Source organism: Piliocolobus tephrosceles, chromosome 4 (genome assembly GCF_002776525.5).
Source record: "Piliocolobus tephrosceles isolate RC106 chromosome 4, ASM277652v3, whole genome shotgun sequence".
Classification (NCBI taxonomy): domain Eukaryota; kingdom Metazoa; phylum Chordata; class Mammalia; order Primates; family Cercopithecidae; genus Piliocolobus; species Piliocolobus tephrosceles.
This window is the reverse complement of record NC_045437.1, coordinates 72,281,304-72,305,261: the sequence shown is the minus strand read 5'-3', so window position 1 is coordinate 72,305,261 and position 23,958 is coordinate 72,281,304. Positions and strand designations below refer to the sequence as shown.

General features: G+C 52.1%; 2 protein-coding genes across 2 annotated transcripts; one reads left to right on the top strand and one right to left on the bottom strand.

The window, feature by feature from the left end:
- The first annotated feature begins 5,987 nt into the window (after positions 1-5,987).
- On the top strand, positions 5,988-8,277 carry LOC116418757 (vasopressin-neurophysin 2-copeptin). Its single transcript, XM_031935404.1, has 3 exons — positions 5,988-6,356; positions 7,731-7,932; positions 8,105-8,277. Exons 1-3 carry the CDS (start codon positions 6,237-6,239, stop codon positions 8,275-8,277), a joined length of 495 nt encoding a protein of 164 aa, XP_031791264.1. The 5' UTR covers positions 5,988-6,236.
- An 11,082-nt stretch (positions 8,278-19,359) lies between these two features.
- On the bottom strand, positions 19,360-20,219 carry LOC116418756 (oxytocin-neurophysin 1). The gene is made up of 3 exons (XM_031935403.1): positions 20,100-20,219; positions 19,597-19,798; positions 19,360-19,512 (listed from the first exon to the last, which is right to left on the bottom strand). Exons 1-3 carry the CDS (start codon positions 20,217-20,219, stop codon positions 19,457-19,459), a joined length of 378 nt encoding a protein of 125 aa, XP_031791263.1. The 3' UTR covers positions 19,360-19,456.
- Between the last annotated feature and the right edge of the window lie 3,739 nt (positions 20,220-23,958).

Sequence of the window (23,958 nt, the reverse complement as noted above, 5' to 3'; positions counted from 1 at the left end):
AACACAGTGAGACCCTCATCTCTACAAAAAAAATTTAAAAAGGAAAAAAGATAGAAAGAAAATGAGGCCATGCCCTCTCTGGCAGTAGTAGAGATGTTCTGTGGTACATACAGCAGGGGAATAAGAAACAGAAGGTGTGGGCGGGGCAGATGCTCTGCTAAGATTAGTTAACTGTTACTTCTTCTCAGAAAAGGTGGTCTAATGGTAAGGAAGTACTTTATAGAACATGCTGACATTTGGGGTTTAATCTGGAAGCCTGCAACGTTTTATTATGTAAGGATTGCAGAAATCTTAACCCTTTATAGCACCCTCATCTGATTCCCTTAAGACCTCAGTGGGACAGGAAGTGGAGTTAGTACTTCAAGTAAATAACCTTGGGAACAGGTGTGACTTGCCCTGGGTCACACAGAACTCACCGGAGAGCTGAAGCTGATACTCAGAGCTTCCCTTCCTTCTTTCCATGATTTATTGAATACCCTCTACCTGGAGTGGGGTTACTCTACTGAGCATGAAAGGTAGAGTCCTTCCTTTCTGCCCTGGTGTTTCATTTTAAAGGGGTTACAGGCATACACACACAAAAAGACAGACACACACAAAAAATGAATTGTGAATTGCAGTAGGTGCTATGAAATTCATCAACATAGTCCCAGACAGAAGATAAAAGAGATGGGGGATGCTCTAGATAGGGCAATCAGGGGAGCCTCCTCTTAAGAGATGCCATTGAAGCCAATCAAATGAATCCTGGGGAGGGTGCGGGTAGAGAAATCTTCCAGGACACGGAAACAGCAGGATCTCAGATCCCAAAGCAGCAGTTGGAGTTGAGATTGATTTCAGAGGTAGAACTAAGCAAGAGTGAGGGAAAGAAGGCCCAGGGTGAGTCTCAGGTTCTGGGAGGAGCAGCTGGTTAGATGGTGGTGTGATCTCAGAGGTGGGAACCCTGGAAGAGAGCAGGGAAACAGCTGAGAATCTGGAGTTGCGTGTTGACCTCGTTAAGTTGGAGAAGTCTATTGGATATCCAAGGGGAGGTGTCACCGGGCAGTTGTAACTATAAGTCTGGCGCTTTGGGGAGAGGCCCAGGATGGAAATATCAATTTGTGAATTATTAGCTTGTAGTAAGTATATAAAATTGTGGGATCACCCAGGAAGAGAAGAGAAGGGACACAGGACTGATTCCTGGGATGCTCCAACATTTAGAAGTCAAGGTCAAAGAGGAAGAGCCAGAAAAGGAGGCTGAGAGAGAACATCCGGTGTAACAGAAGGAAAACCAAGAGAGTGTAGCATCACTGGAACCAAACAAAGTGTGTTTCAGAAAAGGATAAGCGTGGCTGGGCGCGGTGGCTCATGCCTGTAATCCCAGCACTTTCGGAGGCCGAGGCGGGCAGATCACGAGGTCAAGAGATCGAGACCATCCTGGCTAACACAGTGAAACCCCGTCTCTACTAAAAATGCAAAAAATTAGCCGGGCGTGGCGGCGGGCGCCTGTAGTCCCAGCTACTTGGGAGGCTGAGCCAGGAGAATGGCATGAACCTGGGAGGCGGAGCTTGCAGTGAGCGGAGATCGTGCCACTGCACTCCATCCTGGGCAACAGAGCAAGACTCCATCTCTGGGGGAAAAAAAAAGGATAAGTGTTCACCCATGTCAAATGCTGCTAGGAGATCGTGTAAAATAAGGCCATAGACACGACTACCACATTTTTCAGTATGGAGGTAGTTTAAGACCTTGACAACAGGAGTTTTAATGGGCTGGTTTGGGCAGAAGCCCAGGTGGAGGGAGCTGACGAATAAATGTTGATTTCTGGATAAATGGCAGGTGGCGTGAGACCCCATCTCTAAAAACAAAAACAAAAACAAAAAGGGCAGGTGGACCACAAGTGAAAAACCAAGATGATCACTAACTCCAAGGAATACAAAAAGTTGTTCACAGATGAAAGATCATCATAATATACTACATGGCTTAGCTCAGAGGGCATAATTGCAATCTAACTTGTAATACTCATCTGTCATGACATCATCATATCTAGAAAATGGTGGATGAGGGGTATACGTCAGGGGAGCGGGGAGGAACTGGTGAAGGAACTGACTCCTTTCTTTTGAAAGGAAAAATGAATCAGGATCATGAGCTGAGATGTAGGAGATGAAAGGACCGAGAAGATGTAAAAAGTAGGTTGGGAAAGGAAACCTGTAAGGGACATGTAGAAGGGTGTGTGGTGTCTGGGGGTCCGTGTGACATATGGAGTGATGTGCTGGAAATGCTGCCAGTCAGCACAGTATAGAGACATTTCCCAGTCAGTGGAGGTTTCGAGAAGGTAGGTCCAGGGAGAAAGGGGCCTTGGTGTGGGAGGCCAGTCTTAGAATGAAGATCCTGGTAGACAGATCTGGTCAGCACAGAGGTCCTCACCTGTCCCATGGCTTGGGCCCTTCAGTCAGTCTGGCCTCATCCGTTTTCAGTTGTTGACTCAACCCCCTGCAGTGAAGAAGGGGTAAGGTGCTGGGCCAAGGCACCTTAGCCAGGCCTCCAGCCTCCCTCCTCCTCAGCTAGCCTCACAACCCACGGAGTCTCAACGGGGCAAGGGCCTCAGATCAAGCTTGTTTCCAGGCCATGAGTAGAATGAAAATGTCCCTCCTAGACTAATCCAGGAAGCTGCTCTCTCTGGAAATATCTCCTAGCTCTTAACAAGAATAATGGCAGTGGCCAGGCATGGTGGTTTACACCTGTAATCCCAGCACTTTGGGAGGCTGATTAGGGTGGATCACCTGAGGCCAGGAGTTTGAGACCAGCCTGGCCAACATGGTGAAACCCTGTCTCTATTAAAAATACAAAAATTAACTAGGCGTGGAGATGGGTGCCTGTAATCCCAGCTTCTCAGGAGGCTGAGGCAGGAGAATCACTTGAACCCAGGAGGCAGAGGTTGCAGTGAGCCAAGATCGCATCACTGCACTCCAGCCTGGGTGATAACAGCAAAACTCCATCTCAAAAAACAAAACAAAACAAACAAACAAAAAAGAATAACGGCATTAATAATGCAATACTGCTGTTCATCAACTTTACAATGGTGCAGGCACTTTTCTCTTTCCCTCCTTTCCCTTCCCCTCCCCTTCCCTCCCCTCCCCTCCCCTCCCCTTTCTTTCTTGATGGAGTCTCGCTCTGTCACCCAGGCTGGAGTGCAGTGGCATGACCTCGGCTCACTGCAAGCTCTGCCTCCTGGGTCCACGCCATTCTCCTGCCTCAGCCTCCCGAGTACCTGGGACTACAGGCGCCCGCCAACACGCCCGGCTAATTTTTTGTATTTTAGTAGAGACGGGGTTTCACCGTGTTAGCCAGGATGGTCTCGATCTCCTGACCTCGTGATCCGCCCGTCTCGGCCTCCCAAAGTGCTGGGATTACAGGCTTGAGCCACCGCGCCCGGCCGTTTTTTTTTGTATTTTTGGTAGAGACAGAGTTTCACTGTGTTAGCCAGGATGGTCTTGATCTCCTGACCTCGTGATCAGCCCGCCTCGGCCTCCCAAAGTGCTAGGACTACAGGCGTGAGCCACCGTGCCCAGCCAGGTGCAGGCACTTTTCTAAAGCTACCTTTTCTTTTGAAACAGGGTCTCACTCTCACCCAAGCTGGAGTGCAGTGGCTCAGGCATGGCTCACTGCAGCCTGGGCTCTAGCGATTCTCCCACCTCAGCCTCCCAAGTAGCTGGGACCACAGGCATGTGCCACCACACCTGGCCAATTTTTAAATTATCTGTCGTGATGACGTCTCTCTATGTTGCCCAGTCTGGTCTCTCGAACTCCTGGGCTCAAGTGATCCTTCTGCCTTTGCCTCTCAAAGTGCTGGGATTACAGGCGTGAGCCACCGTGCCCAGCCTTAAAGCTATTTTTCTTTTTTCATTTAAAATGTATTTATAGGCCAGGCGCAGTGGCTCACACCTGTAATCCCAGCACTTTGGGAGGCCAAGGCAGGAGGATCACAAGGTCAGGTTTGAGACCAGCCTGGCCAACATGGCGAAACCCCATCTTTACTAAAAATACAAAAAAAAGTAGCCAGGCGTGGTGGTGGGTGCCTGTAATTCCAGCTACTCGGGAGGCCAAGGCAAGAGAATCGCTTTAACCCAGGAGTCGGAGGTTGCAGTGAGCTGAGATCACGCCACTGCACTCCAGTCTGGGCGACAGAACGGGACTTCGAAAAAAAAAATTATTTATTTATTTATTTAAAATTAGAGGTGGGGCCGAGCACAGTGGCTCATGCCTGTAATCCCAGCACTTTAGGAGACCAAGGCCGGTGGATCACTTGAAGCCAGGAGTTTGAGATCAGACTGGCCAATATGTTGAAACCCCATTTCTACTAAAAATACAAAAATTAACCTGGCGTGGTGACGCATGCCTGTAATCCCAGCTACTTGGGAGACGAAGACAGAATTGCTTGAACCCGGGAGGTGGAGGTTGCACTGAGCTGAGGTTGCGCCACTGCACTCCAGCCTGGGTTGACAGAGTAAGACTCTGTCTCAAAAAAAATAAATAAATTAGAGATGCGGTCTTGCTATGTGTTGCCAAGACTGGTCTCGACCTCCTGTCTGGGTCTCTCAAGTAGCTGGGATTACAGGCATGAGCTGCCATGCCTGGCTCTAAAGCTTTTGTATAATAAATTATTTATTTCAGTCCTCACAATGACCCTAGGAGGTGGGTACCACGATTTTCCTTACTTCACACCGGCAGAAAGTAAGGCACAGACAAGTTCAGTGAGCTGCCCAAGCCATGAAGTTTCAAGCAGCAGAGTCCAGACCCTGAGCCGAGCTACCGGGAGCCAGTGTTGCTGCAACAACAACTGCCCAGTGTTGCCTCTCAAAGGGTCCTTGCAGTCCCTGAGGGGTCATTCCTGAAAAGGCCGATGTCATGGCCTGAGTACAGGCGGCCCCTCCTGGGATGCTGGCCTCCTCCCTGCCCTTGGTGGAGACGGGGCTGCTGTGTCCTCTGGAGCTTCCTCACAGCATCCGGCTGCACCCCGGAGAGGAGGCCAAGAGCCTGTGGCAACTGCAAGAGCTGGGGGCTGCGCACAGCTTGAGAGGCAGGGGGTGCCCGGCCTGAGCCCCAGACCAGCAGGGCACTCTGGTGGCCCAGGGAGAGAGGCCATGTCCTCTTTAGACCTGCCACCTTGGGATTAGGGACAAAAAGTGGCTTTCTCAGGCTGGGTCTGTTTAGCTATGCCTCCTCCTGCACCTTCCCCCAGACCCAGAACCCCCGGCCCCTCTCCCACCCCAGGTCTGAGACGGTACCTGCCCTGATTCCCACATACTAAGGTCCTGGCAGGCGTAGGAATTGGGACAAACAGTTGTCAGGTTCCCTGGGGCTCTCTCCACCTTTGAACCTTACTTGGCGTGGAGTTCTTGTTCCCCATAGTAGCTCCCCTGACTCATGTTTCTACCTGGGAGGGGGTGGTAGGTCATGTGCCAAATGTGTCCCCAAGGCCCCGTTTCAGGGCCTGAGTCCCCATTCCCTGCTCTATGGGGGTGCAGGGGTGTCATGTCTTGCACTTTCCCCAGCAGTCTGCCACCCCTCTACCCCGTAAGAACAAGTCCTTCTCATTCTGTGTCCTTTGACTCCACAACCGACCGCAGCTGCCTTGTTCACAAGGCAGGGATTCCTGTTTCTGGTGCAGCCAGTACAAAGCCCCTGTCCTCGCCACTCTGGGCTTGTGCTGTTCTTGGTCCCTTATCTTGTTGTCACAGGGCTAACCCTCCCCACACACCTGGCTGTCCCTTGCCCCACAGCTCCTAGCACCTGGCTGTCCCCTGCCCCACAGCTCCTAGGCCAGGGCCTGTCCCTGCCCCTAACACCCAGCCCCTCGGTTCCTCTTACCCTCTTCTTGGACCCTAAGCCCTTTCTGGGTAACCAGAAAGCTCAGAGACGGTCTCCAGGTGACCCCCAGTCTGTTCCTCTCCCTGAATCCAGAGCATTTCAGTCACAGTAGAGGCAATTGCTGTCATTCCGCGGCCCATGACAGCCTGGCGGCCCGCACCCCTCCCCCATGATCCCCTGCACAGACAGGCCCACGTGTGTCCCTAGATGCCTGAATCACTGCTGACGGCTGGGGACCTGGCCACCGTGGGCTCCTGGGGAGCCACTGGGGAGGGGGCGGTGGCTGCATCTCGCCTCCAGGGGAACACCTGCGGACATAAATAGGCAGCCAGCAGAGGCAGCAGCACAGAGCCACCAAGCAGCGCTGCATACGGGTTCCACCTGTGTGCACCAGGATGCCCGACACCATGCTGCCCGCCTGCTTCCTCGGCCTACTGGCCTTCTCCTCCGCATGCTACTTCCAGAACTGCCCGAGGGGCGGCAAGAGGGCCATGTCCGACCTGGAGCTGAGACAGGTACTTCCCACCGCAGGCCCTCTCAGGGCTGCCACAGCGGGCAGTGCTCACACCCTGGGTCAGCGGCTAGGAAAGAGGGAAGTCATGGGTGGTGGTGGCCTTTAGGGGAAGTGTGGGGGAGGAAGAGAGAGGCATGGCATGGCTGGGCAGAGGAGCCAATGGGGTGGGCCAGAGGAAACCAGGCTTTGGAGGAGGCTGGGAGAGGCTGAAGGGGCTCCTGGTCACTGTCGCCATCCAGACAGGGATGCAGGGAAGTGAGGGATGCTTCCCCAGTGACTGGGCTTGGGGCTGGATCAGGGAGAACGGGGCATCATGGCCTCCCCTGTGCCCATGGCGTTCTTGCATCTGGACTGGCTGGGGCAGCAGAGGCTCCGTCCTACCTGGCATTGGAGGCTTTCCTCATCCAGCCCCAGCCTCCCAGCCACAGGCGCCCAGGCCCCCACACAGAAGATGGCCTCTGGTCTGAGCGCACTTGAGTGGGGCATCCTGTGGGGAAGTTCTGCTGGGAACCTGGCCTAATTCTCTAGTGCTGGACGTTTCCTCCATTTCCAGCAGAGCTGAAGGAAATCCAATCACGATGTGCATGCAATTCTGTGCAGGCTCAATGATGAGCCGTTGAGCAAATGAGACCACACCAAGCTCAGCTAGAAGTCTAATGCGCTATCCATTGCGCCAGAGAACCGACTGTTGAGCAAATTAGAGTGGCCGAGTGGGCAACCCCCGCAGCCTTCCTTCCTCCTGCTAGGCTCCTTTGGGGTCCTGAGACACCTGGGTGTCCGTGCCCTCCTCTAGAGCTCAGGCCCCTGCCACCCACAGGCGACTGAGCAGGGGGTCAGGGCCCCAGCTGAGGCCGTCAAGCTTGGCAGGAGGCAGGGGCAAGGCAAGACAGGAGACAGGAAATGGGAGGAAGGGGCGGGGTTCTCAATGGGCAGGGCCTCTCTGCATGGTGTGGGGAAGCGGGTGGGCCCTGGCTCAAGCTGCAGCAGTGTGAGGAGGAAGGAGGAAGGGTCTCGAGTGGGGGAAGGTGGGGCAGCTGCAAGAGTGGCGCCCACCAGCGATGGCCCCGAGGCTCGAGGAAGGGCTCCCCATGCTGTAGTCCACCGGAGACCGGTCCCTAGCCGAGGGGGAGGACGCTGAGGGCTATCACTGAGAAGTCATTCAAGAAACCAAGGTGCTGAGCGGATTTGGACGCCTCGCCCGTGACTGCGGTCGAGGCCCAGACGGCGCCCCAGTGCGCCTGCAAGCTGCAGCCCCAGTGTCCCGCCCGCACTCAGAGACCGGGACCCCAGCATCCCCGCCTCGCGGGGTTCGCCTCCAACCCCCCAACTCCCGGCTCCTCCTCCTCCCGCTCACCCCGCCCGTCCGTCCCCGCAGTGCCTCCCCTGCGGCCCCGGGGGCAAAGGTCGTTGCTTCGGGCCGAGCATCTGCTGCGCGGACGAGCTGGGCTGCTTTGTGGGCACAGCCGAGGCGCTGCGCTGCCAGGAGGAGAACTACCTGCCGTCGCCCTGCCAGTCCGGCCAGAAGGCGTGCGGGAGCGGGGGCCGCTGCGCCGCCTTCGGCATATGCTGCAACGACGGTGCGCGGCGGGGACGGGCCTGGGGCTTGGGCGGGCGCCCACCGCTTGGGTGGGGGAGCGCGGACCTGCGGCGGGGTGGGGGCGGAGTCAGGCACGGCAGGGAGGGCGTGGGTCTCCGCATCCCGAGCTGCGCCCACCCCAGGGCGCCCGCGCTCACAGGTCCTTCCCGCAGAGAGCTGCACGACGGAGCCCGACTGCCGCGAGGGCTTTCACCGCCGCGCCCGCGCCAGCGACCGGAGCAACGCCACGCAGCTAGACGGGCCGGCCGGGGCCTTGCTGCTGCGGCTGGTGCAGCTGGCCGGGGCGCCCGAGCCCTTCGAGCCCGCCCCGCCCGGCGTCTACTGAGCCCCCCGCCCGCCCTACCGGCGCGCTGTCTGCGCCCGCCCCTACAGCACGGACAATAAACCTCTGAAAATGCACGGCCTCGCGTCTGTCTCAGTCTCTGGCGGGAAGAGGGAAGGGGAGCGAGGTGGGAGCGGGGATCCCCGCCACCATGCCGCCCGGCCAGTCCCCGGACCTGAGGTCGTGGACAGATCCACCCCAGAGAAGCAACAGGTCCCGTAGAGGAAGCGATCTGGGACCCGCAGAGGTGTCGCTAGCCCGAGGGACAGGGCGGATTGGGAGGCAGGGGAGGGGGAGACCAGAGGCCGAGAGTGGCCTTGGAGGGGGGGGGTTGGGTATCCTCCAGCAGAGGGAAAGAAGTGAAGGCAGAGAGGGGAAAGGCCTGGAGGACAAGACAGCAAGAGACCCAGAGACAGAGATAGCAGAATGATGGAGAGAGATGCAGAGACATTGACAGTGACGGAGAGAAGAGTGAGGGAGGCAGAGGAGACGGGCCAAGGGATGACCATTCTGTCCCCATTTTCATCCCAGGAGACAAACCACTCAGGGACCCACCCAGGTCCCGGGATTCCCAGTGCAATGTCTGTTTCACCCAAGGCAGTGCTCGTGTGTGTGGTGGCGGCGGGAACATCACCCCAGACCCAGCGGAGACAGCGCCACCTGCTGTCCGTCCAGTGCACCCACCATTAGGGCCCCTCAGAGTGGGGGACCCCTACAGATAAAGTCCCACACAACCTCAAGCTCACTTGGACAGAAACACAGACAAGAAAATAACTGCTGGGAACATGTCCGCGACGCTTGACCACAACCATAGAGACCCTGAGCCCCACATTCAGAGCCACAGACACACCCAAAGAAACAGATACAGCCGACAGGAGGATGGGCAGGAGCATGTACACACAGGCTCACGCATGCAGGAGCGCACTCACATTAGCTCCCGGACATGAAGACCTTCTGCCCTTTGACACGAGCCCCTTTGGCAAAAAGACGTCCAGCAGCTCTGGGCATCTTCCTCTACATCTCTTGGGTTCTCTCCTCCCTTCTTGAACCGGAGGACTTTCTGGTCCCATCTGCCCTTTCTCTCCTTTGTCTCTTACCCTGCTCTCGCCTCCCCGTTCTCCCAGCTCCCGGGCCCCTTCTTGCCTCTCTCCTTGGCCCCTCCACACCCCCCTTCTGTCCCCTCACCCCCTCCGACACCTCCCATCCTTCTCTCTCTTGGCCTCCTCTGTTCTCTGCATCCTCTCCTTGGGCTTCCTTTCTCCAGGTCTTGGAGCCACAAGAGGCTGCATCTCCTTCGGGATCCTCTGCAAACTCTGAGGCCAGGAGGGAGTGCAGGAGGAGGGAAGTCCGCCTGGGCCGTGACCCCAACGCCCAGGCTTAGGGCCAAGCCTGGTGACTCAAGCAGCCCAGCCTCAGCAGCCCTGGGCAGAGTCCAGGCACATGCCAAGGTCAGGCTCTCTTCCACACTCCCAGGGCTCCCTTTGGCTCTCACCCCTGACCTGGTTCTGGGTTCCTCTGCCAGGCAGTGCATGGTATGACTGGGTCTAGCCAGCAGGGGCAGGGACTATGCAGACTTGGGTCACTGCCGCGACCTCCTGCTCCTGTTTCATGTGGTACACTCAGGGCCAGCCTCCATCTGGAGCAGGACCAAACCTAATAGGAATTTATTAACTCTTCCAACTGGGAAGTGGGAAGAGGCAGGTGGCTTGGCTGCACCGAGTCCAGTCCAAAGTACTAGTGTCTGGACTTGGGGACAGTCTCAGAATGAGGTCCAGGAACTTCCTCTTCCCAAATACATACAGATTCAGAGACTCCTTTCCCTCCGCTTGTCTTCAAAACAATCAGGCTACTACTTCTGGGAAGGGGCGAGGAAGGTCTGCCCACCCACAATTTGCCCAAATGTCCACATCCCTGAACAGACTTCCACTCTTTCTCCCTCTCCTTGAGTCCCCTGACCCAGCTACAGAGCCATTTAGCAGGGAGAGGTCGGCCCTTGTCTGCTCATTCTCTACGGGGCAAACGGGCTGCGGCAAACCCGCGACAAGGGTCAAAGCAGTGTTCAAGCCTCCACATCTGCTCTTTCATAAAAATGGTAACATTGGCAGTGTCTCTTTTTCTTTTTCTTTTTAAAAAATTATTATTATTATTATTATTATTATTATTATTATTTTTGGGACAAAGTCTTGCTCTGTTGCCCAGGCTCGAGTGCAGTGGTGTGATCTTGGTTCACTGCAAGCTCTGCCTCCCGGGTTCACACCATTCTCCTGCCTCAGCCTCCCGAGTAGCTGGGACTATAGGTGCCCGCCACCACACCTGGCTAATTTTTTTGTATTTTTGGTAGAGACGGGGTTTCACCATGTTAGCCAGGATGGTCTCGATCTCCTGACCTCGTGATCTGCCTGCCTCGGCCTCCCAAAGTGCTGGGATTACAGGCTTGCGCCACCTTGCCCAGCCTATTTTTATTTTTATTTATTTATTTTTCAGCATCTACATTAAGGACACAGCAGTGTCTCTTGTTAAAGAACTTCTTGGCCGGGCGCGGTGGCTCAAGCCTGTAATCCCAGCACTTTGGGAGGCCGAGACGGGTGGATCACGAGGTCAGGAGATCGAGACCATCCTGGCTAACACGGTGAAACCCTGTCTCTACTAAAAAATACAAAAAAACTAGCAGGGCGAGATGGCGGGCGCCTGTAGTCCCAGCTACTCGGGAGGCTGAGGCAGGAGAATGGCGTAAACCTGGGAGGCGGAGCTTGCAGTGAGCTGAGATCCGGCCACTGCACTCCAGCCTAGGCGACAGAGCCAGACTCCGTCTCAAAACAAAAACAAAAACAAACAAACAAACAAAAAAGAACTTCTTGGCCAGGTGTGGTGGTTCATGCCTGTAATTCCAGCACTTTGGGAGGCCCAGGCAGGTAGATGGCCTGAGGTCAGGAGTTTGAAACCCCATCTCTACTGAAAATACAAAAATTAGCCGAGCATGGTGGCGCGCACCTGTAGTCCCAGCTACTCAGGAGGCTGAGACAGGAGAATTGCTTGAACCCAAGAGGTAGAGGTTGCAGTGAGCTGAGATAGTGCCATATATATGTGAGTCTATTTCTGGACTCTCTAATCTGTTCCACTGATTTTTTTTTTTTTTTGACAGAGTCTCACTGTCACACAGTCTGGAGTGTAGTGGCGTGATCTCAACAGCCATGTTGTCCAGGCTGGTTTCGAACTCCTGATCTCAAGTGATCTGCCTGCCTCGGCCTCCCAAAGTGCTGGGATTATAGGTGTGAGCCACTGCACCCGGCCTAGATCTATCCTTTCTATAATATTACGCTGTTTTGAATATGATAACTTTATTAGGTTGTGTGGCTTTTCCAACTTTGTTCTTTTTCAAAATTGTTTTGACTGTTCTAGTTCCTTTGCCATGCTGTATAAGTTTTAGAATCAACTTAATGATTTCTACAAAAATATCCTATTGGGAGTTTAATTAGAATTGTATTGGATCTTTCAATCAATTTGGGGAGAACTGACATCTTTACCCTGATGAGTCTTCCAAATCAATAAACAAAATATATCTCTCCAGTTATTCAGGTCTTCTATTTTTCCATCAGCGTTTTATAGTTCACCGTATAGAATTTGTATATATTAGGTAAGATATCTTTCCAAAAGATTTCGTATTTTTCACACTATTTTAAATAGTGCTGTATTTTAAAATGTAATTTCCAAGTAATTATTGTTAGTATATAGAATTATGAAGTATTAATGTTAACTTTATATCCTGTGATCTTGCTAAATGTACTTATTAGATATAATAACTTTTTTGAAGATTCTTTGGGATTTTCTACATAGACAGTAATTTCTTTCTTTTTTTTCGCTGAGGATTTTTGCAACTTCTTTCCATGCCTCCCCAGTCAGTGTGACAGCCATGCTCTGCTCAGACTTCATCTTGTTGCATCGTGGTCAGGACATTGTTCCCAGCAGAATCCTGGGGTAATCATGGGGTTCACCTACTGAATTTCCTTCTGTCTATCATGCCTGAAATAGTTGCTATATATATTTTATCCAGTTTTGCAACTGCTTATGGTGGAGGGGCTAGTCAGTTACCAGTTACTTTGTGGACAGAAGCAAAAGTCCTACCTTAATATTAAAGAGAAATAATTGACCCTTCTGCTTTCATCTTGCTTGGGTCGTAGACAAAATGCTCAAAGAACAAGTAATAGTTTTGTGACATGAGGACAAAAGGTATATACTAAGGCTGACACCGCAGGAAGGCAGAATGGGTTGGGTTGTGAAGGCACTGTGGAATGGTTATACTACTAGTCCTAAAATGCAACTAGCCCGCGAGTTGCATGAACAAACTGTTAATTCAAGGTGCTATCTGCTGGGTTTTCTGTTACTCACTATAGGTGGGTACAAAAGTAATGGCAAAAACCTATTAGGTTGCACCAATCTAATAATAAATTCAGTCCTAACTGATATAAAATTATAGCACAGAAAAAAGTTATATAACAATCTAATTTATGACTTAGATTCAAACATCAATATTAGTAAGTCAACTGCAGAAGACTAAATAGAAGAGTACATCATGAGCAAATAGGATTTCTTAATGAATGGAAAGATAGCTCAACAATGGGAAATTTATTCATATAATTCTCAAAAGAAGATAAACACTGTCATTGCTAGGAGTTCGAAGAGTATCCAGTTACCTAATACTCTGGCTGAGAATGCTAGCTGTTCATCAGAACCTCTTCTCCCTCCATATCGTATATCTATTGCCACAATTATGCTGGGTAACAAACTGCTCCCAAAATGAGGTGGCTTAAACACACCAATTATTATTTCCCATCACCCCATGGGTTGTCTGAATGGTTCTGGGGGAGCTGGCTGGATTTGGCTGATCTTGACTGAACTTAGTCATACATCTGTTAGCAGCTGGTAGCTCAGCTGTGGAGTGTCTCTGTTCCACGTGGTCTCTCATCCTCCAGTAGAGTAGCTAGCCTGAGCCTGTTCTTGTGATGAGACAGAGGAGCAAAAGAACAAACAAGGTGTACAAGACTTCTTGGGGTCTAGGCTCAGCTTAGATCTGCCATTCCTTACTTCTGCCATATTCCATTGGCGACAACGAATTGTTTATGACAAACCACCATGGAGACATTTCAATGTAGGTGGATGAGAACGGATTCAAGGAGTAGAGAAATAGACTTCTCTTGATGGGAGAAATTACAAAGTCATATTGCGGATGCAGCTATAGGGAGAGGTAGAGAATTGGGGCAATTTTTTTGCTATTTACCACAACTTCTTTCATCGTAATGAAATTGTTGCTGGGAGTGGTGGCTCACACATGTAATCCCAGCACTTTGGGAGGCCGAGGTGGGCGGATCACCTGAGGTCAGGAATTCAAGAATAGCCTGGCCAACGTGGTGAAATCCCGTCTCTACTAAAAATACAAAAAAATTAGCCGGGTGTGGTGTCATGTGCCTGTAGTCCCAGCTATTCGGGAGGCTGAGACACCAGAATCACTTGAACCCCAGAGGTGGAGGTTGCGGTGAGCCAAGATTGAGCCACTGCACTCCAGCCTGGGTGACAGACGAGACTCCATCTCAGAAAAAAAAGAAAAGAAAAGAAATCGTAGCTATATTTCTCTGCCTCCATTGCAGTAAGGTAGGCCACATGACCATGTTTTTGTCAATAAAACCTGAGTAAAAGGAAAAGTGGCACTTGAAATCTTTTTTTTTTTTTTTTTTTTTGAGATGGAGTCTCGCTCTGTGGCCCAGGCTGGAGTGCAGTGGCCGGATCTCAGCTCACTGCAAGCTCCGCCTCCCGGGTTTACGTCATTCTCCTGCCTCAGCCTCCCGAGTAGCTGGGACTACAGGCGCCCGCCACCTTGCCCGGCTAATTTTTTGTATTTTTTAGTAGAGATGGGGGTTTCACCGTGTTAGCCCGGATGGTCTTGATCTCCCGACCTGGTGATCCGCCCGTCTCGGCCTTCCAAAGTGCTGGGATTACAGGCTTGAGCCACCGCGCCTGGTCAAAATCTTTTTTTTTTTTTTTCCCTTTGAGACAGAGTCTCACTCTTGTCGCCCAGGCTGCAGTGTAATGGCACTATCTAGGCTCACTGCGACCTCCCCCTCTGGGGTTTCAGTGATTCTCCTGCCTCAGCCTCCCAAGTAGCTGGGATTACAGGTGTGAGCCACTGTGCCCGGCTGGCACTTGAAATCTTAAGACGGTGGGTGCACCTCTTATCTTCCACACTCTTTCCCTTTCCACCAGGTGGCATCCACAGCCCTCCAGCCTGAAGCATGCAGGCAGTGACAAGGCCTAGGGGATGACATAACTATATGATAGAAGAAAACTGGGTCCTAAATGGCAGGGTGGAACAGAACCAGGAATGTTCGTGTCAGACTGATAGAAAAGAGAGGGAAATAAACATCTATGTTCCTTAAGCCCACAATGTCTCTTTACCATTTGAGTGTTTTTATTACAACAGCCTAACCTTAACTTAACTAACTATAACCCTCAAATTCTGAAACAATTGAAAAATAAAACAAAAGAACATGGCTTATGGAGGCCAGAATACTACCTTTATTATTATTATTTTAGAGATGGGGTCTTCTTCTGTTGCCCAGACTGAAATGTAGTGGCATGATCTTGGCTTACTGCAATCTCCGCCTCCTGGGTTCAAGCAATTCAAGCAATAATCCTCCTGAGTAGCTGCAACTACAGGTGCACACCACCACGCCTGGCTAATTTTTGTATTTTTTTGTAGAGACAGGGTTTTGCCATGATGACCAGGCTGGTCTTGAACTCCTGACCTTATGTGATCCAGCCCCCTCAGCCTCCCAAAGTGCTGGGATTATAGGCATGAGCCACTGCACCCAGCCAGCCCTCTGTGTTTTAAGGCTGCAAAAGAAAATACTGCAGGCTTTGGATCCCAGGGAAAGAATGGCCCAGTGGGTGGGTGCCTGAGGGGGTAAAGGGACCCTGAAGTCTCTCCCAAGGTGGGGAAAGCTGGGCTGACACCCCTCTGCTCTGTGTCAGAGCCACTGGGGTGGGAGGGAATGTGAGGCACTCAGAGGAAGGAGTGGGGTCCCAGTGGGAGGCCCAGGCATCCTGCGAGTGTGGCAGGTGGACAGGCAGCTTGGAAAGCACAAATCCACAGGCTCATGCCCATGCGATTGGAGGTGGGGTGTTCTGTGGGCAGATGCTCCCCTCTCTCTCTGGGTGGTTTCTGAGGGGCCAAAGAACTTTGACCACTTTCCTCAAATACCCCTTTCTTGTTTTTTTTTTTTTGTTGTTGTTGTTGAGGCGGAGTCTTGCTCTGTCGCCCGGACTGGAGTGCAGTGGCCGGATCTCAGCTCACTGCAAGCTCCGCCTCCCGGGTGCACGCCATTCTCCTGCCTCAGCCTCCCGAGTAGCTGAGACTACAGGCGCCCGCCACCTCGCCCGGCTAGTTTTTGTGTTTTTAGTAGAGACGGGGTTTCACCGTGTTAGCCAGGATGGTCTCGATCTCCTGACTTCGTGATCCGCCCATCTCGGCCTCCCAAAGTGCTGGGATTACAGGCTTGAGCCACCGCACCCGGCCTCAAATACCCCTTTCTGTGTATCAAACTGTTCTGAACAATTTGAAAAGAAGTCCATGTTCTCCACTTTGAGTCAATCTCTTGCTCCCTTGCACGACAAATTCCCCCTCCTCCTCACCCCAAGATGTGAGGTCAGAAGAGGGGCATCCCCTCACCGCCCCAGCAAAAACCATTCCACTGTGCCATAGGCCACTGGGGCTTTCAAAAGCCTCACTGCAGCTGGGTGAGGTGGCTCACGCCTATAATCCTAGCACTTTGGGAGGCCAAGGTGGGTGGATCACCCACTCTGGTCAGGAGTTCGAGACCAGCCTGACCAACACCGTGAAACCCCGTCTTTACTAAAAATACAAAAAAATTAGCCGGTTGTGTTGGGGGGCACCTGTAATCTCAGCTACTTGGGAGGCTGAGGCAGGAGAATTGCTTGAACCTAGGAGGCAGAGATTGCAGTGAGCTGAGATTGCACCATTACACTCCAGCATGGACGACGGAATGAGACTCCGTCTCAAACAAACAAACAAAATCTAATACTATGTAAATGCCATGTCAATTGTTGTTATACTGTATTGTTGAGGCAATGATGACACGACAAAAATGTCTAGACATGCTCAGTAGACAATTTTTTTCATAAATATACAATCCCAGATTGGTTGGTTCCACTGGTGTACATCTCACAGAAAGGACCAACTGTTTAATTACAAACAAAAGTGAACCAATCCCATGTATACAGTTTCATGCATTTTCATAAACTGAGCACACCTGTTTCACCAGCTCCCAGGCCAAGAAACAGAATCTGAGCAGCAACCAGGAAGCCCCTGATACTGTTTCCAGCCACTGCCCACCCAAACCTCGAGGCCCATATATCTTTTTGGCCTGTTTTGTACCACCTGTGAAGGAAATCTTATAGTGCTCTTCAGTATATGTTTTCAGTCTTGCACCTGTGGGTTCATTCTCCCTGCCCCGCCCTGGTTGCTCCTGAGTGTGGGAAAGCCCCAGGAATGGTCTGTTCCTGTTTTCTTTGGAGTGAGAGAGTGGGCGTGGGCCTTCTGAAGTGCACTGCCCGGTGACATGGGCAGGTGGTTGGGGGCGTGTTCTGGGGACTAGGCTTTTATCTGATTCCCAGTGTCTAGATGCAGGGATAAATGTGGGAAAGGAAAATTAATAAATTTCAAATCACAAGACCCCAGAATCACTAAGTCAAAGGGAAAAGTCAAACTGGGAACTGAGTCAGGCAAAGCTGCTTCCTATTTTATTCCTAAATAAGAAACTACAAAGGGCTACATACTTCCTTCACAATTTACCCACAGGGAAATTGCTTGTGAGCCTCATCTCACCCTGGCAATGTAAATTGATAGCTTATCTTCACAGGTGCAGGACAAAGGCCAGAACTCTTAAGTCATCCCTCTGCTCACCTGACACAAATGCATACCTGATTTCTCCTTCTGCCGTATTGTTTATGTAAAAATGCAGATTCACTGAGCCAGACTAAGGCATGAGTGACTATTTCTCTACCCCACTCTTACATGTAAATTATGTATTCAGTGAAAGACTGAACAAAGATTCAAAAGAAGGCAACCTTTTGTCTCTTATCTCCCTAAGACCTGGGAGCCCCACAACCCCCCTTCGAGTTGTCCTGCCTTTCCAGAGCAAATCGATGTTCATCTCGCATGTATTAATCAATGTCTCATGTCTCCCTAAAATGTATAAAACCAGGCCGGGCGCGGTGGCTCATGCCTGTAATCTCAGCACTTTAGGAGGCCGAAGCGGGTGGATCATGAGGTCAGGAGTTTGACACCAGCCTGACCAACATGATGAAACCCCGTCTCTACTAAAAATACCAAAATTAGCTGGATGTGGTGGTGCACACCTGTAATCCCAGCTACTCAGAAGGCTAAGGCAGAAGAATTGCTTGAACCCAGGAGACGGAGTTTGCAGTAAGCCGAGACCATGCTATTGCACTGTAGCCTGGGCGATAGAGCCACAGAGCAAGACTCCATCTCAAAAAAACAAAACAAAACAAAAACCAGAACAACAACAAAAACATCCGGCTGTACCCTGACTGCCTTGGATACATGTCCTCAGGGAACCTCCTGAGGTGTGTTAGGTGTGTTCTTAATCAGCTTTCTTCTTTTTTTTTAAATGGAGTTTCGCTCTTTTGCCCAGTCTGGATCTCAGTTCACTACAACCTCTGCCCCCGCGGGTTCAAACGATTTTCCTGCCTCAGCCTCCCAAGTAGTTGGGATTATAGGTGCCTGCCACCACCCCTGGCTAATTTTTGTATTTTCAGTACAGTAGGGGTTTCGCCATGTTGGCCAGGCTGATCTCGAACTCCTGACCTAAGGTCATCAAGCTGCCTAGGCCTCCCAAAGTGCTAAGATTACAGACACGAGCCACTGTGCCTGGCCCTTAATCAGCTTTCTAAAATGATTGAAACTTTGGCTGGGCAAGGTGGCTCACACCTATCAACCCAGCACTTTGGGAGGCCGAGGTGGGTGGATCACCTGACGTCAGGAGTTTGAGACCAGCCTGGCCTACGTGGTGAAACCCCATCTCTACTAAAAACACAAAAATTAGCAGCACGTGGTGGTGGGCGCCTGTAGTCCTAGCCACTCAGGAGGCTGAGGCAGGAGAATCGCTTGCACCTGGGAGGCAGAGGTTGCAGTGAGGCGAGATTGCACCATTCTACTCCAGCCTGGGCAACAAGAGCGAAACGCCGTCTCACAAAAAGGAAAAAAAAAGGTAAGTTGATTGAGACCTGTCTCAGATACTTTTGCTTCACTGATAGGAGATAGAGGTCAAGAGATTTTCTTTGTTCATGTCATTTCTGTGGCCCTGGACTCTCAAGATCCCCTGTCCGCTTGTGGGGTCCCCAGCCCTGACATGTTTTATGGCACAGGCAGGAGTAGGGCTGCCAGGTCAGACCCAGCCCTGGGGACACCAGGGAGAGTCATGCAGGCATTCAAGCCCAGTCCCCGCAGCTTGGGCTCCTCTTCTGAGCATGCCAGTGGCCTCCTGGGGTCAGCTCCTAGGAAACATGGTGGCCCTTCAGCTGCTCCCCAGGACCCCCTCTCCCCAGGCCCGCTCTGCTCCCTCAACTTCTAAGTATGGCTCAAGCCTCCTTTCAGGGGTCAGGAAGCCATTCAGTGTGCACTGACTACTTCCTGTGGTCATCCCGCTCAGACCCTTGTCTGTATTTGCTCCCTCATCATCGTCTTTTTCGATTTTGAAAGATCCCCTGAAGTGCAGCCGGCTGTAGGCCTCAGCCCAGGCTGGGAGCGGGAAGCTGGGGCTGTTTCCAAGTCCTCAGAGCCTTTGTGCCCCTCCCTCTTCCAGCCCCTCCAGGATGGTGGCAGCCAGAACAACACCCGCTCTGTCCCCTCGGGCAGCCAGGACACGTCTTCCTTGGCCAGCTCTGAATTCCTGCTCTGAATGCAACAAGCCACAGGTACAACGGGCGCGATCTTACAGTCACGCAATGCCCCCTCCCCGTCCCATTTCTGGCACTTAGACACGAGTCAAGTTGGAGGAGAAAAATCTGCTTTATTTTATTTTCACCATTTCTGGGGTGGCTATGCGGGAAGCGAGTGGCACGCTTCGAAGGTGCTTGGAGCCATCAGGTTTCAGTGCTGGGAGAAGGTAGCTTCCATATCGCAGGCAGGGTCGGCGTGGCAGCCGTCTGGAGGGAGAGGTGGGTTCAGGAGAGCCCCGGCCGCGTCCCCGCCCGCCTCCCCCCGGCCCCAGCGCGCCTCGCCCTGCTCACCCGGGCTGCAGCAGAGGCCGAAGACTGCGCAGCGGCCCCCGCTCCCGCACGCCTTCTGGCCGGACTGGCAGGGCGACGGCAGGTAGTTCTCCTCCTGGCAGCGCAGCGCCTCGGCCGTGCCCACGAAGCAGCCCAGCTCTTCCGCGCAGCAGATATTGGGCCCGAAGCAACGGCCTTTGCCCCCGGGGCCGCAGGGGAGGCACTGCGGGGACGAGCGGGGTGAGCGGGAGGAGCAGGAGCCAGGGTGGTGGTAGGGACTCGGAGGACCCTGCGAGGCCGGGCGGGGTGCGCGGTGCGAGGATGCTGGGGTCCGGGGCTCGGAGTTCGGGCGGGACAGCGGGGCTGCAGGCGCGCTGGGTCGCCGTCTGGGCCTCGAGCGCGGTCAAGGGCGGAGCGTCAACTCAGCTCCTGGGGTTCCCAGGCGAGGCCTGAGCGGGGCGCGCCCCTGTGGCAGCGGGTCCCTCCCGCCCCGGAGCGCCGCCGTACCGGGGCTGGGGACTTACTTTGCGCACGTCGAGGTCGGGCGCGGCCCTCTTGCCTCCCAAGGGGCAGTTCTGGATGTAGCAGGCGGAGGTCAGCGCCAGAAGGCCGAGGAGACAGCAGGCGAGGCTGGGGCCGGCCATGGTGCGGGTGCGCTGGGTCCAGGGTCGGTGACTGGTGGCGGGCTCTCTGGCCTGGCCTTTTTATGCTTGGGCATTGCGTCGGTGGAGCTCTGTTTAAGAGGTTGGTAGTATGACTCGTCACAGAGGGCCGCCGTGGGTCAGGCTGAGTGTGTACGGGCTTGCCTCTTCATTAGCAGGGCCTGGGCCCAGGTCAAGGTCACCGCGATGGCTAATGGTCTGGGCACAGAAGGTGAGGTGCCTTGCGGAAGGGAGCAGGCCGGGGTGGCCTGGGCCACTAGGGTGGGACAGGGAGAATTTGGGGTGGGGTGTAGCCCAGCCGAGGACTTCATCCAGCCTCCCAGTACCTCGAGGAGGGGGTCTGGGGCAGGGAAGGTGGACACTGGGAGCCCTCCAGGTTGGAGGAGGCTCTGGCAGGGTCTACCCACCCTCTTGGCCCACCACGTATGTGGATCCTTGTCCCTTCTTTTAGGAACATTTCCTCTTCCTAAACCCAAATTTCCAGAAAACCTCTTCACCCTCACCACACAGCAACACCCACTTCCCTGCACCGGGAAGTTAGATAGGAAGAGATCACATCTGTGTCTAATCTGTAACAGATACTCCACCTTTCCTTTCACTATAAAGTAGGTAACAAACCACAGCAGAATTAGCAATACCTGTAGCTTTGTCACAAATCGAAATAACAGATAACTTCCTATCACAGCTGTCACAAATGCGTCTATATACTGTTTAGATTCATTGTATCTTCAAAATTATCAGTTATTGGACCACCAGATCTTGCTATCTAAAGGTTAATAAAGAAGCACATTTATGACACCACCAAAATGTGTTTTGGCTGGGCACCATAACTAATGCCTGCAATCCCAATACTTTGGGAGCCTGAGGTGGGCAGATTGCTTGAGCCCAGAAGTTCAAGACCAGCCTAGGCAACATAGTGAGAACCCCCAGCTCTACAAAAAGTACAAAAATTAGCTGGGTGTGGTGGTGAGCTCCTATAGTCGCAGCTACTTGGGAGGCTGAGGCAGGAGTACCACCTAAACCTGGGAATTCAAGACTGCAGTGAGTATGATTGTACCACTGCACTCCAGCCAGAGTGACAGAGCGAGAGCAAGACCCTGTCTTTAAAAAAAAAAAAAAAAAGTTTTAACATTTTGATATCTGAATATAAATATATATATGTATTTTTTCTTGAGATGGAGTCTTGCTCTGTCGCCCAGGCTGAAGTGCAATGGTGGGCGCCATCTTGGCTCACTGCAACCTCCGCCTCCTGGTTTCAAGTGATTCTCCTGCCTCAGCCTCCCAAGTTGCTGGGATTACAGACATACACCACCATGCCTGTCTAATTTGTGTATTTTTAGTAGAGAAAGGGGTTTCACCATGTTGACCAGGCTGGTCTCGAACTCCTGACCTCAGGTGATCTGCCCACCTTGGCCTCCCAAAGTGCTAGGATTACAGGCGTGAGCTGCCGCACCTGGTCCTATAATTTTTTTTTTTTTTTTTTTTTTTTTGTGATTACATTTCTTTCGTTTTCTACATCAAAATTTTTTTGGCCGGGCGTGGTAGTTGACCAACCTGGCCAACATGGTGAAACCCCATCTCTACTAAAAATACAAAAATACAAAAATTAGCCAGGTGTGAGGCAGGCACCTGTAATCCCAGCCATTCAGGAGGCTGAGGCGGGAGAATCACTTGAACCCAGGAGGCAGAGGTTGCAGTGAACCAAGATCATGCCACTGCACTCCAGCTTAGGCGATAGAGCGAGACTCCGTCTCAAAAAGAAAAAAAAAATTTTTTTGTATTTTTAATATATCTCAAAAGGAAAATAATTAAAAGAAAAGATGGATTACCCCAGTGGGAGAGGTATTGCTAGATATCATGAATAAGGAAGGAAAGGCACTGCTCAACTCTCCCTTTGTGAAAGCACCTGCCACCCAGCTGCTGGGAGTGCGGTCTGCAGGTGGCCCTCAGGGGTAGCTCCTCTAGGGCCTGCTTCAGCTGCAGGGAGCCGCCTGGCCCAGGGTCACACCCTTCCCAGGTGGCCCACATGCAATGACTGGTCCATTTTGGCCCAAATGCAGGATAACTCTGAAGGAGCATTTTGGCTCCAGAGCTCCCTATGGGGTCAGCTGAGGTCTGCATAGCAGTTCTCCCTCTGCCCACTCCTATTTTTGTCCCCTCCCTCCCAAAGGTGTGGGTCCCCAGGGCCTTCTGTAATAAGAACCCTCTTTGTGAAACCACCTCCGTCTGTTCCCTAGGGAACCCAGCCTAGGGAGGCAGAATGGAAGAAATGAGAAACACTGTGAGAGACCAGCCTCAGTGGTGGGCCAGTCCCCGACCCCTGGGAGAGGAGAATGGGACAGTTCCAGACTCTTCTGCCCTCTTGTGGAGGAAGGTGAAGAGACTGATAAGGCCAAGCAGGTCACAGCCCATCTGACCCTAGTCACTGGCATGAGTCACTGGCATGAGCTGTCTGGCACCCAGGAGCTGGTCAGGCTGACCCGCATTACAAATCAGCAGCCAGTCCTCTCTCACCCAGATTAACTTATTGGCATTCCAGGCCTAGAAGGCCAAGGGCCTGACCCAGCCATGGTCCAGAGAGGCCTCCCACCTGCTCTGTGGGCACGATGACCTCACTTAAGCTAACACATGTGCATAAATTACTGTAGTATTATGTCCCAAATGGACCACATCCTGTTCAACAACTCCTCTTCTGAAGATGCTCTGGGTCCCATTACAAATGCCTGGAAACAGCAGCAACAAAACACAAAAACCTCTGCCCTGTGAAGAAGAGAAAATAAGCCATGCAGATGTCTGAGGGGACATTAGCTTTCTATTGCTGCATAACAAATTACCACAGGCCAGGCACAGTGGCTTATGCCTGTAATCCCAGCACTTTGGGAGGCTGAAGTGGGAGGATCACTTAAGCCCAGGAATTAGAGACCAGCCTGGGCAACATAGGGAGACCCAGACTCTATAAAATGTTTTAAAAAAATTATCTGGGTTTGTTGGCATGCACCTGCAGTCCCAGCTACTTGGGAGGCTGAGACAGGGGGATCACTTGAGCCCAGGAGTTCAAGACTACAGTAAACTAGGATGGTACCACTGCACTCCAGCCTGGGCGACAGAGGTTGATTCTGTCTCAAAACAAAAACAAAACCAAAAAAGCTACCACAAGTTTGGCAGCTTAAAACAACATTTGCTTATTACATTGGGCCAGGCATGGCTTAGCTGGGTCTTCTACTCTGGGGCTGCGATCAGGGTGTCAGCCAGGCTGCATTCCTTTCCGGAGCCCAGGTAATTGTTAGCAGAATTCATTTCCTTGCAGCTGTCAAACTCGTGGTGACCTGCTTCTTCAAGGTCAGGAACAGAGACAGTCTCTGTTTCTTCAAGTCTAAGCATACAGGGAGTCCTTTTCTAAGGGGCACCTGACCTGATTAGGTCAGACCCACCTGGATCAAATTGATAAGGTGTCTTCATTACATCTGCAAAATCCCCTCACCTTTGCCATATAACGTAGTATAGTCATGGTTGTCACTTTTGTCATATTTTTCTAATGTTTAGAAGAAAGTTGGTTGGGCACAGTGGCTCACGCCTGTTTTTTTTTTTTTTTATTTTTTAATTTATTTTATTTTATTTTATTTTTTTATTATACTTTAAGTTCTAGGGTACATGTGCATAATGTGCAGGTTTGTTACATATGTATACTTGTGCCATGTTGGTGTGCTGCACCCATCAACTC